This window comes from Panthera leo, chromosome C1 (genome assembly GCF_018350215.1).
Source record: "Panthera leo isolate Ple1 chromosome C1, P.leo_Ple1_pat1.1, whole genome shotgun sequence".
Lineage (NCBI taxonomy): Eukaryota > Metazoa > Chordata > Mammalia > Carnivora > Felidae > Panthera > Panthera leo.
In genome coordinates this window covers 166,715,343-166,729,309 of record NC_056686.1, presented here as the reverse complement: position 1 = coordinate 166,729,309, position 13,967 = coordinate 166,715,343, and the positions used below count along the sequence as shown (strand labels likewise).

At 36.0% G+C, this 13,967-nt stretch overlaps 1 protein-coding gene across 7 annotated transcripts in view; it reads left to right on the top strand.

The window, feature by feature from the left end:
* The window catches only part of ZNF385B (zinc finger protein 385B), a 448,508-nt gene that overhangs the window by 133,594 nt on the left and 300,947 nt on the right, over window positions 1–13,967 (top strand). For 6 of the 7 annotated variants that reach the window (XM_042949282.1, XM_042949283.1, XM_042949279.1 and 3 more), the window contains exon 3: window positions 499–816. In XM_042949282.1, the coding sequence (XP_042805216.1) occupies window positions 501–816 (316 nt within the window). In that variant the 5' untranslated portion in view covers window positions 499–500. Of the gene's footprint in view, window positions 1–498; window positions 817–13,967 lie in introns of those variants that run through there. The other variant, XM_042949287.1, reaches the window with a different exon arrangement.

Below are 13,967 nucleotides of genomic sequence, written 5' to 3'. Positions count from 1 at the left end.
GGGTTCATAACATTTATTCTTTCCTTCAAAAGGTATTTAAGTGCCTGTTATTTAAACAGTACAGTTCTAGGCCTAGGGGACATCAGAAATGAAGTTACTTCCCTCATAGATCAAATTGCACAACTATGTATGAAATGCATAGGATGATATATGCTCTGAAGGGCGGTCACTGTATGAGCTGAAAACCAGGGTCTGATGGGTTGCCTGGAGATGGTATTCTTCCAGCTAAGATTAAGGGGTGGGCAGGAGTTAAAAGGGCAAAGGAATTGAGAGATGGAAGGAAGGTGGGTCAGGAATAAAGTAGGAAGCACTACAGACAGAGAAAAAAATGTCCAAAGACCATATTTGTTCAATCAGTTAGCTGTGATGACTTTTTCAAAGAGCATCCGTTGAGCAGCTGGGAGACTTTTAGCTGAAGCCATGTCATGAAAATTAATTGTAATCATACTAGAAAATCAGCATATATTTTGCAAGCACTTGTACTTTTTTAAATTTCAGGTATGAAGTACTCATTAAGCCCTAACAACTACCCTGAAGATGGTATTATGAATATGGCAACTTTTCTACGGGGCTTTGAAGAAAAGGGGTTAAAGAATGACAGGCCTGAGGACCAGTTGAGTAAAGAGAAAAAGAAAATTCTGTTCTCCTTCTGTGAGGTGTGCAACATCCAGCTGAACTCCGCAGCCCAGGCCCAGGTCCATTACAACGGTAAATCCCACCGCAAACGAGTCAAGCAGCTGAGTGATGGGCAGCCCCCACCACCAGCCCAGGGCTCTGGGCAGCTGCTGGCCAGCCCCAGCACCAACACCAGCGCAGGTAGGTGGAAAGGCCCAGGGGTTCCATGTGCTATTGGGAGAGATGCCGCTGTCCTAGAAAGTGAAGGATTTAGAACAAGACCTCTTTCACCATGAAACTACCACCACAATAACCTGTATTCTTTTCCCCGCAGGTAATTCCAAGAGCTGTTTGTTACTTCTCAGTGTGTGTGTGTGTGTATGAAATTCATATATTTTAGATACAAACATTACACACACACTCACACTTTGTGTATTGGATTGTAGACTTGATCCTTATTCCCATAGTGTGTGAACATTTCCTGATGTATTTTGAAATGTGTTTAAAATAGATCAGTGATGTCAGTTTTTTGTTCCCCTTCTCTGCAAAATTAGGCTTTCTTGGGTTTCCTTCATCTGCTTTCTGTGGGGTAGCGTACTACTTGATAGTACATAAAAAGCTACAGCTTTATTTATAACATCCCGTGGTGCAGAAAAGGAGCATTAATCTTGAGTGTGAGACATGTTATATTCTTTTAGGGAGCTGGCAGCAACATGCCAGTGGTGTTCTAACAATAGGAACAGGCATTGCCAAAACCAACAAGGCTTACCTCTGAGCTCTGGCCTACTGCAAGCACCTTCTTGCCTCACCTCTTACCTCTCACCCTGTCCTGTAGGCTGGGTAGAGGCAGAAGCTTAGGAATTTTCACATTTCCCGCATCTGCCCTGAATCTGAGAAACGTTCTTTCAAATCCTTTATCTTAGGCAGCCCTTCCTCTTCCACACTGCTGGTCATTGGGTATCTTCACTTGGACACAACTAAAGAAAATGTGAAATTTACTCTTATCCGTGGTGAAGATCTGCACAAAAACGGGGCCTCCTACCCAGGTTTATGAGGGAGGTCAAGATAAGCTTCCTCGTAAGTGGAAGAGCTCCACATTCCATTCCGGCAAACTGTTCGTTCACCCTGCAGTGTTGATGATGCAGAGCAGCCGTTGGGTGGGATTTCACTTGGTGCTCTTACATGGTTTCTTACTTTGTGAAGTTATGCCGTGATCCGTATTCAGCTCCACTGAATGTTGTGTGTGTGCTATAAAGACATAATTTTTATATTTAAAGCTGAACCTAACTACTTCTTTATACCTCTTGAATTTCATTAAATTATTTTCCCCAGTCAATACTTAGTGTGCGGTGAGAGAACTTAAAGGAACTTTGAGGATATGACACACACATTCATGATGATAGTGGAAAATTACTTTTCCATTTTGTCTTTATTTATTATGATGATAATATAAGTATTAGCAGATGCATTAATATATCTGTATTCGCATATTGAAATAGAGTTGGTGTCAGGTTAAAAACCGATTTATTGTCTTATATCTGAGTCAAAGAGCAAATGGCCCTGAGTAAAGATTTGAATCCTGTCTGTTAGAACCCATACATCTATGCCTAGATTGAGGTAACCTGTGACTTCTAATTAGTGATATTAGTAGCTAACATTAACTGATCATATTTTATGGGACATGTTTTGGTCCTTTATAGGAACTTTCTCCTTTAATCTTTTCATCAACCTTGAAGTAGTTACTACGATTATCCCCAATTTTCAGACTAGGAATGGAGAGGAAATAATTTGGCGTGGAAATGGAAGATGGAGAGTTCCAACCATATTTAATTAATTAGTAGTGAAGCTGTTATTCTTTGTCACTACTTTGCTGCCATTTTCTGCCGTGCAGTAACACTCAGGTTAATGTCAGACCTATGTGTTTGATCTATTTGTGGTCACAAATGGTTGCTATCATGTGGCATACTATCTCACTTTGATGGGTTTTGAAATTAGGCATGTAAAGCTCCAACTCATGAGTTTCTCCATGCTAATGAAATTAGCTGACATGAATAAATTTAGCTAAGACATACCCAGGATATTATGGATGTATTCTATTAGTAAAATATAGTTCATCATCTAATATAAGACAATATTAGTATATGGGAAGATGGGTAAGAAAATGAGTCAGCTTTTGAAGTTTTACATTAGATATAAAGGGCAATTTTCATATACTGATCATATAGTCGATTATCTATTGTCAGAAGATGGGTTTAGCATATGATGAAGACAAGTCAGTTAATGTCTGGAAGTGGTTAACATTAATCCTCCCATTTGAAAAAAATAGTAGGTATAACAATATCTTTCTGTCTTTGAAACTGAAATTAAACATAGATGTGTGTACAAAGATTCTCATGGCACGATTTATAATTCCAAAATATTAGGTGTATCCTGAATGTCCAATAGAAGAAAGGTTACATACATTATAGTACATTTATAAGATGAATGATAGAAACTATAGGCATTAAAAATTATATTTGGGAGGCACCTGGGTGGCTTGGTCAGTTAAGCATCTGATTCGATTTCAGTTCAGGTCATGATCTAACAGTTCGTGAGTTTGAGCCCTGTGTCGGGCTCCACATTAAGAATGTGGAGCCTTCTTGGGATTTTCTCTCTCCCTCTCTCTCTGCCCCTCCCCTGCTCTCACCCTCACTCTCAAAATAAATAAACATTAAGAAATTATATATATATTTTTTTTTAAGAAATTATATTTTTGAAGAATACCTAATGACAGGAGAATCTGTCCACGATCTCAGGCCAAGTGAAACAGCAGGCACTAAAGTGGACTGTGCCTTAGTGCTGTGTGTGTGCCTGTACACTTATCTACTATTTAGAGTCTCAACTCACTGAGGAACAAGCCTGTCATGCTTTTATTTTTTCCAGTCACTTTCTTTAGTTTTGATCTATCAAACATCTGTTTCCTGCTGGATAGCAGTTCCCTTAACACTTTCTCAGCCCATAACTTCTCACTTTTGAATATTCAGAAGTATTCTGACTTGAATGATTCAGCGCTATTTATATAAAAAAAAAATCCATGTCAGAGTTGGATTAAGATTTGGCTAGATAGATCCTGGAGTTTAGAATGGAGCATGGGATTCAGTTAGCCTCCAGCCTCCCATGCTTTGGCTTGCCCTTCTCCCTAGGTAGGGATGGATGGGTGGAGGTGGCCTTACCTAACAGCCTTGGCAAGGTTGCACTGCTGTTCTTGGTAGGGGATTACTATTCTATTTGTGTCTGTGGGTCACAAGTGCTCCTAATGGCCCCTCTGGATGAAGAACTCCCCCAGAGTATCCACTAGGCATTGGGAATCCCTGAAATTTAGTTGCATCTCCTGGCTTACCCCCACATTGTAGCAAAACACTCCATTCCTCAACTGTGTGTGCTTTTTTCTCCCACATTGTGGCAGTCCTGGTGAGATTGTGTCCTCTCTTCTTATCTAGGTACTTATCAACTCTTAGGGCTTGAGGGAATGTGCAAAATACATCTGACAACTAACATTCCTCTTCAAAACCTGGAGCTCCTGGGGCACAGGCAGGTAGAAGTGGAGTGGGGTGTGGGGGACTCCACATTTTTCTTGCCTGCTCAGGTAGCACAGGGGAGACTTGGAAGTCCACTGACAAAGAAGACACATAATCAAGGAACAAAGAGTCACTCTCTCTTTTCACCCATTGCTTGGCTTTGGGGAGTGTTGTGGGCTAAATTTTGTCCCTCTGGAAAAAAAAAAAAAGATATGTTGGAATCCTAATCATCAGCACTTCAGAATTTGTAAGATTGGGACTTTGCAAAGTAAATTAAAATGAAGTTTTTAGGGTTAGGTTGACCCTAATTCAATATGACTGATATCCTTGTAAAACGGGGAAATTTGGACTTACAGACATACAAAAAGAAATGATGTAAAGAGACACAGGGAGAAGACAGCCATCTACAAATCAAGGAGAGAGATCTGAAATCAGTCCTTCTCTCAGAGTTTCTGGAAAGAATCAACCCTGCCACACCTTAAACCTGGACTGCCTGAACTGTGAGATGATGTATCTCTATTGTTAGGCCACTCAGTTTGTGGTGCTTTTGTTACAGCAGCCCTAACAGACTGGTACACGGAGGAAAGTGGTAGCTCATCTTCCCCACAAAGGAGAAGGGATGTTATAGTAGAGGTAGCCTTCCCAAGATCTGTCTGTTTCAGAGGTAACTTTGCCTCCTGTCAGTCAGTCTCATTATAGTGTAGGGGTTGGCAGGGGTGAGCATGGGGTCCACAGTATGGTGGTTGAGACTTAAGCCATTTCTCTGGGTAAGAAGTGACTAACCCCTAACCACGGGCAGTTCTTTCACTAAACTTAGAATTCAAACCATTAAATCTCAGCTTCTGGAAGAATAGGAAGACTCTTAGAGTGCAGCTAAAACCATTTGTGTGTGTGTGTGTGTGTGTGTGTGTGTGTGTGTGTGTGTGTGTGTGAATGTACCGATGTAGTTTTTTTTCCTGAGCGAGGAAATCATTATGAGTAGTAGCAAGATCCCTTTCCCAACACTGTCGTTGGTCAAATATTTTAAGAACACTCTGGCTACATAAGGGAGAAACAGGTAATGTGAAGAGAGCTTAGATAACTTAGTCTGCATGGGAAGGATCCTTACTCCTTTCCCCATCTAGTCCCAAGGAGTGGGTGGAAATAACAGAAACCACAGATTAGTCTTGGATCCAGACAAAGTAGTCTGTGCCTCAGAGGGTCCAGAGAGACAGTAAGACAATGGTATTTCTGGCCCCTAGCAAGGGGCAAATAGAACTGAAGCATTCTTCTGATTTCCTATGGGCTTAGTGAGCACACAGGCTCCTGAGTGAACCTGGGAACTACAGAGGGGCATCTGAGAAGAGCGGGGATGCAGTTTTTCCTGCAGCCTGGATTAGACCCAGGAAGAGACAATGTTTAAATCTGAGGACAGGAAAAAATTATGTCCCAGGTCAAAGGCAGTCAGGCAGGAAGAATTCCTTCTTACTCAGGGAGGATCAGCCTTTTGTTCTATTCAGGCCTGCAACTGACTGGATGAGGCCTGCCCACATTAGGGAGAACAATCTGCTTTACTCAGTTTATATATTTAAATGTGAGACCAATCCAAAATTCACAGAAGCACCCAAAATAACATTTGATATATTATCAATTTGATATATTTGATATATTTGATATATCAAATTTGATAAATTTGATATATCAAAATATATTTGATATATTTGATATATTATCAATTTGATATAATATCTGGACACCACATAGCCCAGTCAGGGTTTGACACATAAAATTAATCCTCACACTGTCATTTTCCTAAGTTGTATAAATCATATTTGATGATTAAAACAAAAATTATAACTCATCTGATACTCAAGACAATGATACTTAAAAGTAGGGAAATGTAAGGGACCCAAATGTAAGTAAGATATCTATATTTCATTTGAAGTATTTAAATGGTAATGCCAAGAGATTGTGATAAGTATGTATATTGTAATATCTACAACAACTATTCTGAAAGCTTTACAAAGATACACAATCAAAAAGAATATAAGTAAATCAAGATGGAGTACTACAAAAACTTCCAAGTAACTCCCAGAACAATAAAAGATAAATATAGAAATGAGAACCAGAGGAAACAAATAATAAATGGGACACTGAGTAACGTATTAACAATTACCTTACATGTCAATGGTCCAAATATAATAAGCAAAAGATAGAGATTTTCAGAGAAGATTGAAAAAAATTACCCAGTTATATGCTGCCAACAAGAAACTCACTGTACAATGATATAGGTAGGTGGAAAGTAAAAATATGGAAAAGAATATGTCATGCAAACAGTAATAAAAATTAAAAAGGTGTGAGTATCTATTAATTTATGGTAAGATAGACTTCAGAACAAGGAATGTTATTAGAGACAAAGAGAGACATTGCATTATGATAAAAGGTTCAGTCCACCAGGAAGACATGATGATTCTAAATGTTCATGTACCAGTTATGGCTGAAGACTACAGCAATTCTCTCTCTATAATAGAATTACTAGCCCAAAAAATCATCAAGGATATAGAAAATCTGAACAATATCATAAGGCATCAGGATTTAACTAATTTATTTAGAACTCCACCCCTCAACAGTAGAACATGTATTTTTTTCAAGTGCCCATGGAACATTCACTGTGATACCATATTCTAGGCCATAAGACAAACCTTAACACATTTAAAGGAATTATAGTCATACACAGTATGATTACAGTATGTCTCTGACCATAATGAAATTAAACTAGAAATTGATAATAGAAAACCAACAGGAAAATAGCATATCTCTTAATCCATGAATCAAAGAATAAAACTCAAAGGAAATAAAAAATACATAGAGTAGATGAAAATGGAAAAATGACATATCAAATTATGTGGGAAGTAACTAAAACAGTGCTGAGAAGAAAATTTATAGCATTAAATGCTTATATTTGAAATGAGAAAAGGTCTCCAATAAATAAGTCTCTGCATTAAGAAGCTAGAAGAGAAAAAGTAAACCTAAAACAAGCAGAAGGAAGAAAATAATAGCGCAGAGATATCTGAAGTTGAAAACAGAAAAACAATAGAGAAAAATCAATGAAACAAAAAGCTGTTTCTTTGGGGAAAAAAAAAATCAATGAAATTTATAAGCTCTTAGCAATACTGACAAAGATGAAAAAGAAAGAAGACACAAACGATATAGGTGATATTACGATAGAACTTGCATCAATTAAAAAAGTAATAAGAAAATACTACAAACTACATTCAGAAATTTGGTAACTTAGAAGAATGCGTTATAAAGCTCCCCCAAAAGAACTTTCTAGATCCACAGGATTTTACTAGAGAATTGTGCCATGCATTTAAAGAGCACCAATTTGGGGGCACCTGGATGGCTCAGTCAGTTAAGCCTGATTTTGGGTCAGGACATGATCTCATGGTTCATGAATTTGAGCCCCACATTAGGCACTGCTGACAGTGTGGAACCTGCTTGGAATTCTCTCTCCACCCCCCCTTTCTGCTCATGCTCTCTCTTTCAAAATAAATAAAACTACAAAAAAAAAGGTTTAAAGAACACCAATTTTATAATTTCTTCCAGGAAATAGAAGAGGAGGAAAGACTCTCCAACTAACTTTATGAGGTTATTATTACCCTGATACCAAAATCAGACAAAGACAATATATTAAAAAAAAAAAAGCTACAGACTAATCTCTCATGAACTTAGACTCAAATTCTCAATAAAATATAAACAAACCAAACCCAGTAATGTATAAAAAGAATTTTACACCATGACCAAGTTAGATTTTGTCCAGATTTGTAAGACTGGTTCAACAATTTGAGAATCAGTAGTATAAAACATCATATCGACAGCTAAAGAAGAAAAATCATATGATCATATCAATTGACGAAGTAAAAGAATTTGAGAAAACTCAACACTCATTTAAGATAAAAACTCTCAACAAGTTAGGAATAGAGAGAAATTACCTCAGTTTAATAAAGAGCACTACAAAAAGCCAATAGCTAGCATCATACTTAATTGTGAAAGACTGAATGCTTTACCCTAACTAAGATCAAGAGCAAGATAAGGGTGAACAACCTAGAAGAACTGGATAAATCCCTAGAAACTTACAACCTTCCAAAATCAAATCCGGAAGAAATAAAATATTTGAACAGGCAAATTACTGGCAGTGAAATTGAATCAGTAATCAAAAAGCTCCCAACAAGCAAAGGTCCAGGACCAGCTGGCTTCACAGGTGAATTCTACCAAACATTTAAAGAACAGTTAATATTTAATCTTCTCCAACTATTACAAAACATTGAAGAGGAAGGAAAACTTTCAAATTCGTCCTATGAGACATGCATTATCCTGATACCAAAACCAGATAAACACACTACAAAAAAAAGAGAGCTACGGCCAATATCTCTGATGAGCATAGATGCAAAAATCCTCAACAAAATGTTAGCAAAATGAATCCAACAATATATATTTAAAAAAATCATTCACCATGACCAAGTGGGATTTATTCCTGGGTTGCAAGACTGGTTCAATATTTGCAAATGTAATCAATATGATACATCACATCAAAAAGAGAAAATATTAAAAAATTATGATCATTTCAGTAAATGCAGAAAAAGCATTTGACAATGTACAACATCCATTCATAATAAAAACCTTCAATAAAATAGGGTTAGAGAGAACATACCTCAACACAATAAAGTCCATATATGAAAAACCCTCAGCTGATATCATACTCAATTGGGAAAAACTGAGAGCTTTCTTCCTAAGATCAGGAACAAGACAAGGATTTGCACTCTTACTACTTTTATTCAACATAGTACTGGAAATCTTAGCCACAGCAAACAAAAGAAAGGAATAAAAGGCATTCAAATAGGTAAGGAAGAAGTAAAACTTTCACTATTTGCACATAAGATGAGGAAACCCTAAAGACTTTACTCAGTTTATATATTTAAATGTATAAACACTACTAGAGCTGATAGAACTGGTAAATGAATTCAAGAAGGTCACAGAATACAAAAATCAATGTACAGAAATCCCTTGCACTTCTATGCACTAATAATGAAACAATAGAAAGATTAAGAAACACTCCCATTTACTATTACACAAAAATAATAAAATACCTATAAATAAACTTAACCAAGAAGGTAAAAGTCTTATAGTCTGAAAACTGTATAATACTGATGAAAGAAATTCAAGATGACAGAAACAAATGGAAAGATATTCCATGCTCATGAATAGGAAGAACAAATATTGAAATGTCCATATTGCCCAAAGCAATGTATATATTTAATGCAATCCCTATCAAAATACAAAGAGCATTTTTCACACAACTAGAACAAATAATAGTAAAATCTGTATGGAACCACAAAATACCCTGAATAACCAAAACAATTTTGAGGAAGAAAAACTAAACTGGAGGCATCACAGTTCCAGATTTCAAATTACATTACAAAGCTGTAGTAATCAAAACAGCATGGTACTGGCACAAAAATAGACACATGGATCAATGGAACAAGATAGAAAGCTCAGAAACAAACCCATGATTATATGTTGAATTAGTCTCCAACAGAAGAAGCAAGGATATACAATGGGAAAAAGAAAATGAGTATCTTTAACAAATGGTGTTGGGAAAATTGAACAACATGCAAAAGAATGAAACTGGACCACTTTCTTACATCACACACAAAAATAAACTCAACATCAATTAAAGATGTAAATGGGAGACCTGAAACCATAAAAATACTAGAAGAGATTATAGGCAGTAATGTCTCTGACATCATCCATAGCAACATTTTTCTAGATATGTCTCCTAAGGCAAGGGAAATAAAAGCAAAAATAAATTATTGGGATTTCATCAAAATAAAAAGCTTCTGCACAGTGGAGAAAACGATCAACAAAACTGAAAGACAACCTACTGAATGGGAGAAGATGTTTGCAAATGACATATCTGATAAAGGGTTAGAATCCAAAACATATAAAGAACTTATACAACTCAACACCCAAAAAAACAACCCAATTAAAAACTGGGCAGAAGACATGAACAGAAATTTCTCCAGAAAAAAACCTACAGATGGCCAACAGACACATGGAAAGATGCTCAACATCACTCATTATCATGGAAATGCAAATCAAAACTACAACGAGATATCACTACACACCTGTCAGAATGGCTAAAATAAAAAATACAAGAAACTACAAGTGTTTGCATGGATATCGAGAAAAAGGATCCCTTTTAACTATTGCGAGGAAGGCAAACTGATGCAGCCACTGTGGAAAACAGTATGGAGATTCTTCAAAAAGTTAAAAGTATAACTACCTTATGATCCAGTAATCATTCTATTAGGTATTTACCCAAACAATACAAAAACACTAATTTGAAAGGATATATGCACCCCCATGTTTATTGCAACATTATTTATAATAGCCAAATTATGGAAACAGCCCCAGTGTCCATTGATAGATGAATGACTAAAGAAGATGTGGTACCATGGAATATTATTCAGCCAAAAAAGAATGAAATCTTGCCATTTGTAATAGCATGGATGGAGTTAGAGAGTATAATGCTAAGTAAAATGAGTCAGAGAATTACAAGTACAATGATTTCACGCAAATGTGGAATTTAAGAAACAAAATGAAGAAAAAAAGAGACAAACCAAGAAACAGATGAACAAACTGATGGTTACAGAGGGGAGGTGGGTAAAGGGATAGGTGAAATAGGTGTTGGGGATTAAAGAGCACACTTACCATGATGAGCACTGAGCAATGTATAGAATTGTTGAATTAGTATATTTTACACCTGAAATTAATATAGCACTGTATGTTAATTATACTGGAATTAAATTTTTGAAACTGACAAAATTAAAAAAGAGCAAGATAAGGGTGTCCATTCTCATCTCATTCAACACAGTACTGGAAATTCTAATCACCATAATAAGGCAAGCATAAATAAATAAAAGGTGTACATATTGGAAAGGAAGACATAAGACTGTCTCACTTCAGATGACATTATGGTCTATATATATCAATCCTAAAGAGTCTATGAAAGAATTCCTAAAACTATTAAGTGAGTTTAGCAGGATTTCAGAATAGAGAATCAACATGCAAAAATCAATTTCATCTTTATATACTAAAAATAAACATATGGAAACTGAAATTTAAACACAATATCATAATCACATCTAGTAAGACAAAATACTTAGATTTACACTTTAAAGATATAAAGGATCTATATGCTGAAAATTACAAAATGTTGAGAAAAGATGTGAAGACCTAAGTAAATGGAGAAACATACCATATTCATGGATTGGAAAACTCAGCATAGTTAAGATATCAGCTCCCTAAATTAACCCATACATTTTATGCAATTCCTATCGAAACCCCCAGCAAGGTTTTTTGTAAACATAGACAAGCTTATTCTAAAATTATATGGAAGAAGTCAGGTTCTAGAATAGCTAAATCTTGACAAAGAATAATAGAGCAGGAAAAATCTATACCCAATATCAAGGCTTACTATATGGCTAAAGTAATCAAGGCAGTGTTATTTTAAAAGAGGTATAGGTATAGATCAACAGAAAGAGCAACAGAACCCAGAAATGGATCTATACACTTATGCTCAATTGATTTTTGACAGAGGTGCAAGAGCATTAGAATGGAGGAAAAGATAGCTTTTTCAACAAATGTTGCTAGAGCAATTGGATATCCATAGATGAAAAAAAAAAAAAAAGAAAGAAATTTCACCTAAATTTATGCCATATACAAAAATTAAACCACAGTGTATCACAGATTTGCATATAAAACATAAAAATATAAAAATTCTAAAGGAAAAAATAGAAGAAAATATCTGGGACCTAAGGCTAGGCAAAAAGTTATGACTTAGCACCAAGAACATAATCCGTAAGAGAAATATGGATCAACTGGACTTCATACAAAATTAAAAACTTGTGCTTTGTTAACTACCATGTGAAGAGGATGAAAATATAAGCTACAGATGGTAAAGAATATTTGTAAGCCATATATTCAACATAGGACTAGTATCTAGAATATATAAAAAGTTCTCAAAATTCAACAGTAAAAAAAAATCAATTATGAAATAGGCAAAAGATCAGAACAGAAATTTCACTGAAGAGCATATACAGATGAAAAGATGTTCAACCTCATTAGTCATTGGGGAAATGCAATGTGATATCACAATAAGATTTTAATATGTATCTATGAGAATGGCTAAAGCAAGAAATAGTGACAACACCAATGTTGGCAAGGATGAGGAGAAAATGGATCACTCACACATTGCTAATGGGAATGTAAAATGATATAGCCACTCTAGAAAATAGTTGGGAAGTTTCTTATAAAACGAAACATGTATTTACCATTCAACCCAGCAATTGTACTCCTGGGAATTTATTCCAGGGAACTGAAATATATTCCCACAACAACCTGTATATGAATGTTTAGAGTAGCATTATTTGTAATAGTCATAAACTATAAACAATTCTATTAGTTTCCTGAGGCTTCTGTAACAAATGACCACAAATTTGGTCTAAGACAATAGAATATATTCTTTCAAAATTCTGGGGTCTAAAAGTCTGAATTTGGCAGCGCTGCATTAACCTTCAGGGGCACTACAGAGAATCAATTGCCTATATCCTCCACCCTCTAGTGACTGCCTGGGCAATCCTGGGCTTGAGGCTACACCGCTCCAATCTCTGCCTCTGTTTTCACATCATTTTCTCCTCTGTGTATCTGTGTCCTCTCCTCTTTGGTCTATTTACAATCTCCATCTACTTCTCTCTCATAAGGACACTTACAGTTGGATTTAGGAACCACTGAAGAATTCAAGATTTTCTCATTTCAAAATCCTTAACTTACATCTGCAAAGCTCCTTTTTTTTCAGATAAGGTAATGTTCGCAGGTTTCCAGGATTGGTGTGGATATCTTTTGAGGGTGAAATGTTAAACTGTAGTACACCCATACTTGGAATACTACTCTATAATAAAAAGGAATGAACTACTGATGTACACAACAACTTGGAAGAAACTCTAGGGAATTATGCAGTGTGAAAAAAGTCAATCCCATAAAGTTACATACTGTATGATTCCATTGTGAAACATTTTTGAAATGACCAAGTTTTAGGAATGGAGAACATATTAGTGGGGTTAGGGATGGGGACAGATTTCAGGAGGTAAGTGGGTGTGATTATGAAAGAGGGATTATGAGGGATCCTGTGGTGGTGGGGATGTGAACCTACACAGGTGATAAACATACTCACAAAGGAATACAAGTAAAACTGGGGAAATCTGAGTAAGATTGGTAGATGGTATCCTTGTCAAGACTGTGATACTTTTCTGTAGGTTTATAAAATGTTACCATCGGTGGAAGGTGGAATGAGTTCAAGGGAACCCCTTATATTATTTCATACAACTGCATGTGAATCTTTAATCATCTCGATAAAATTTCAGTTAAAAACTCATAATAAAGGTGACTACTAAATTACCCAGTCTTCTAGTAGCATTATTAGAGATGATAATGAACACAAATTTGGGGGTTTTGCTTTTTAAATATTTTCAGGTTGTCCACAGAGATTAATAAAACACAATGTCCTTTTCATAAGTGTCCAGATAGGTATCTAAATAAATGAATGACAATATGATATGCTAAGAATGATTATAGATCTATTTAAGATGCATTGGCACAAAGAAAGGAATGGTTAACTTTCCAGAGGTCAGGGACAGCTTCCCAGAAGAGGTGGTATTTGTGGTGAATATTCAAAGATGAGTTTCAGGTTATTCAAGG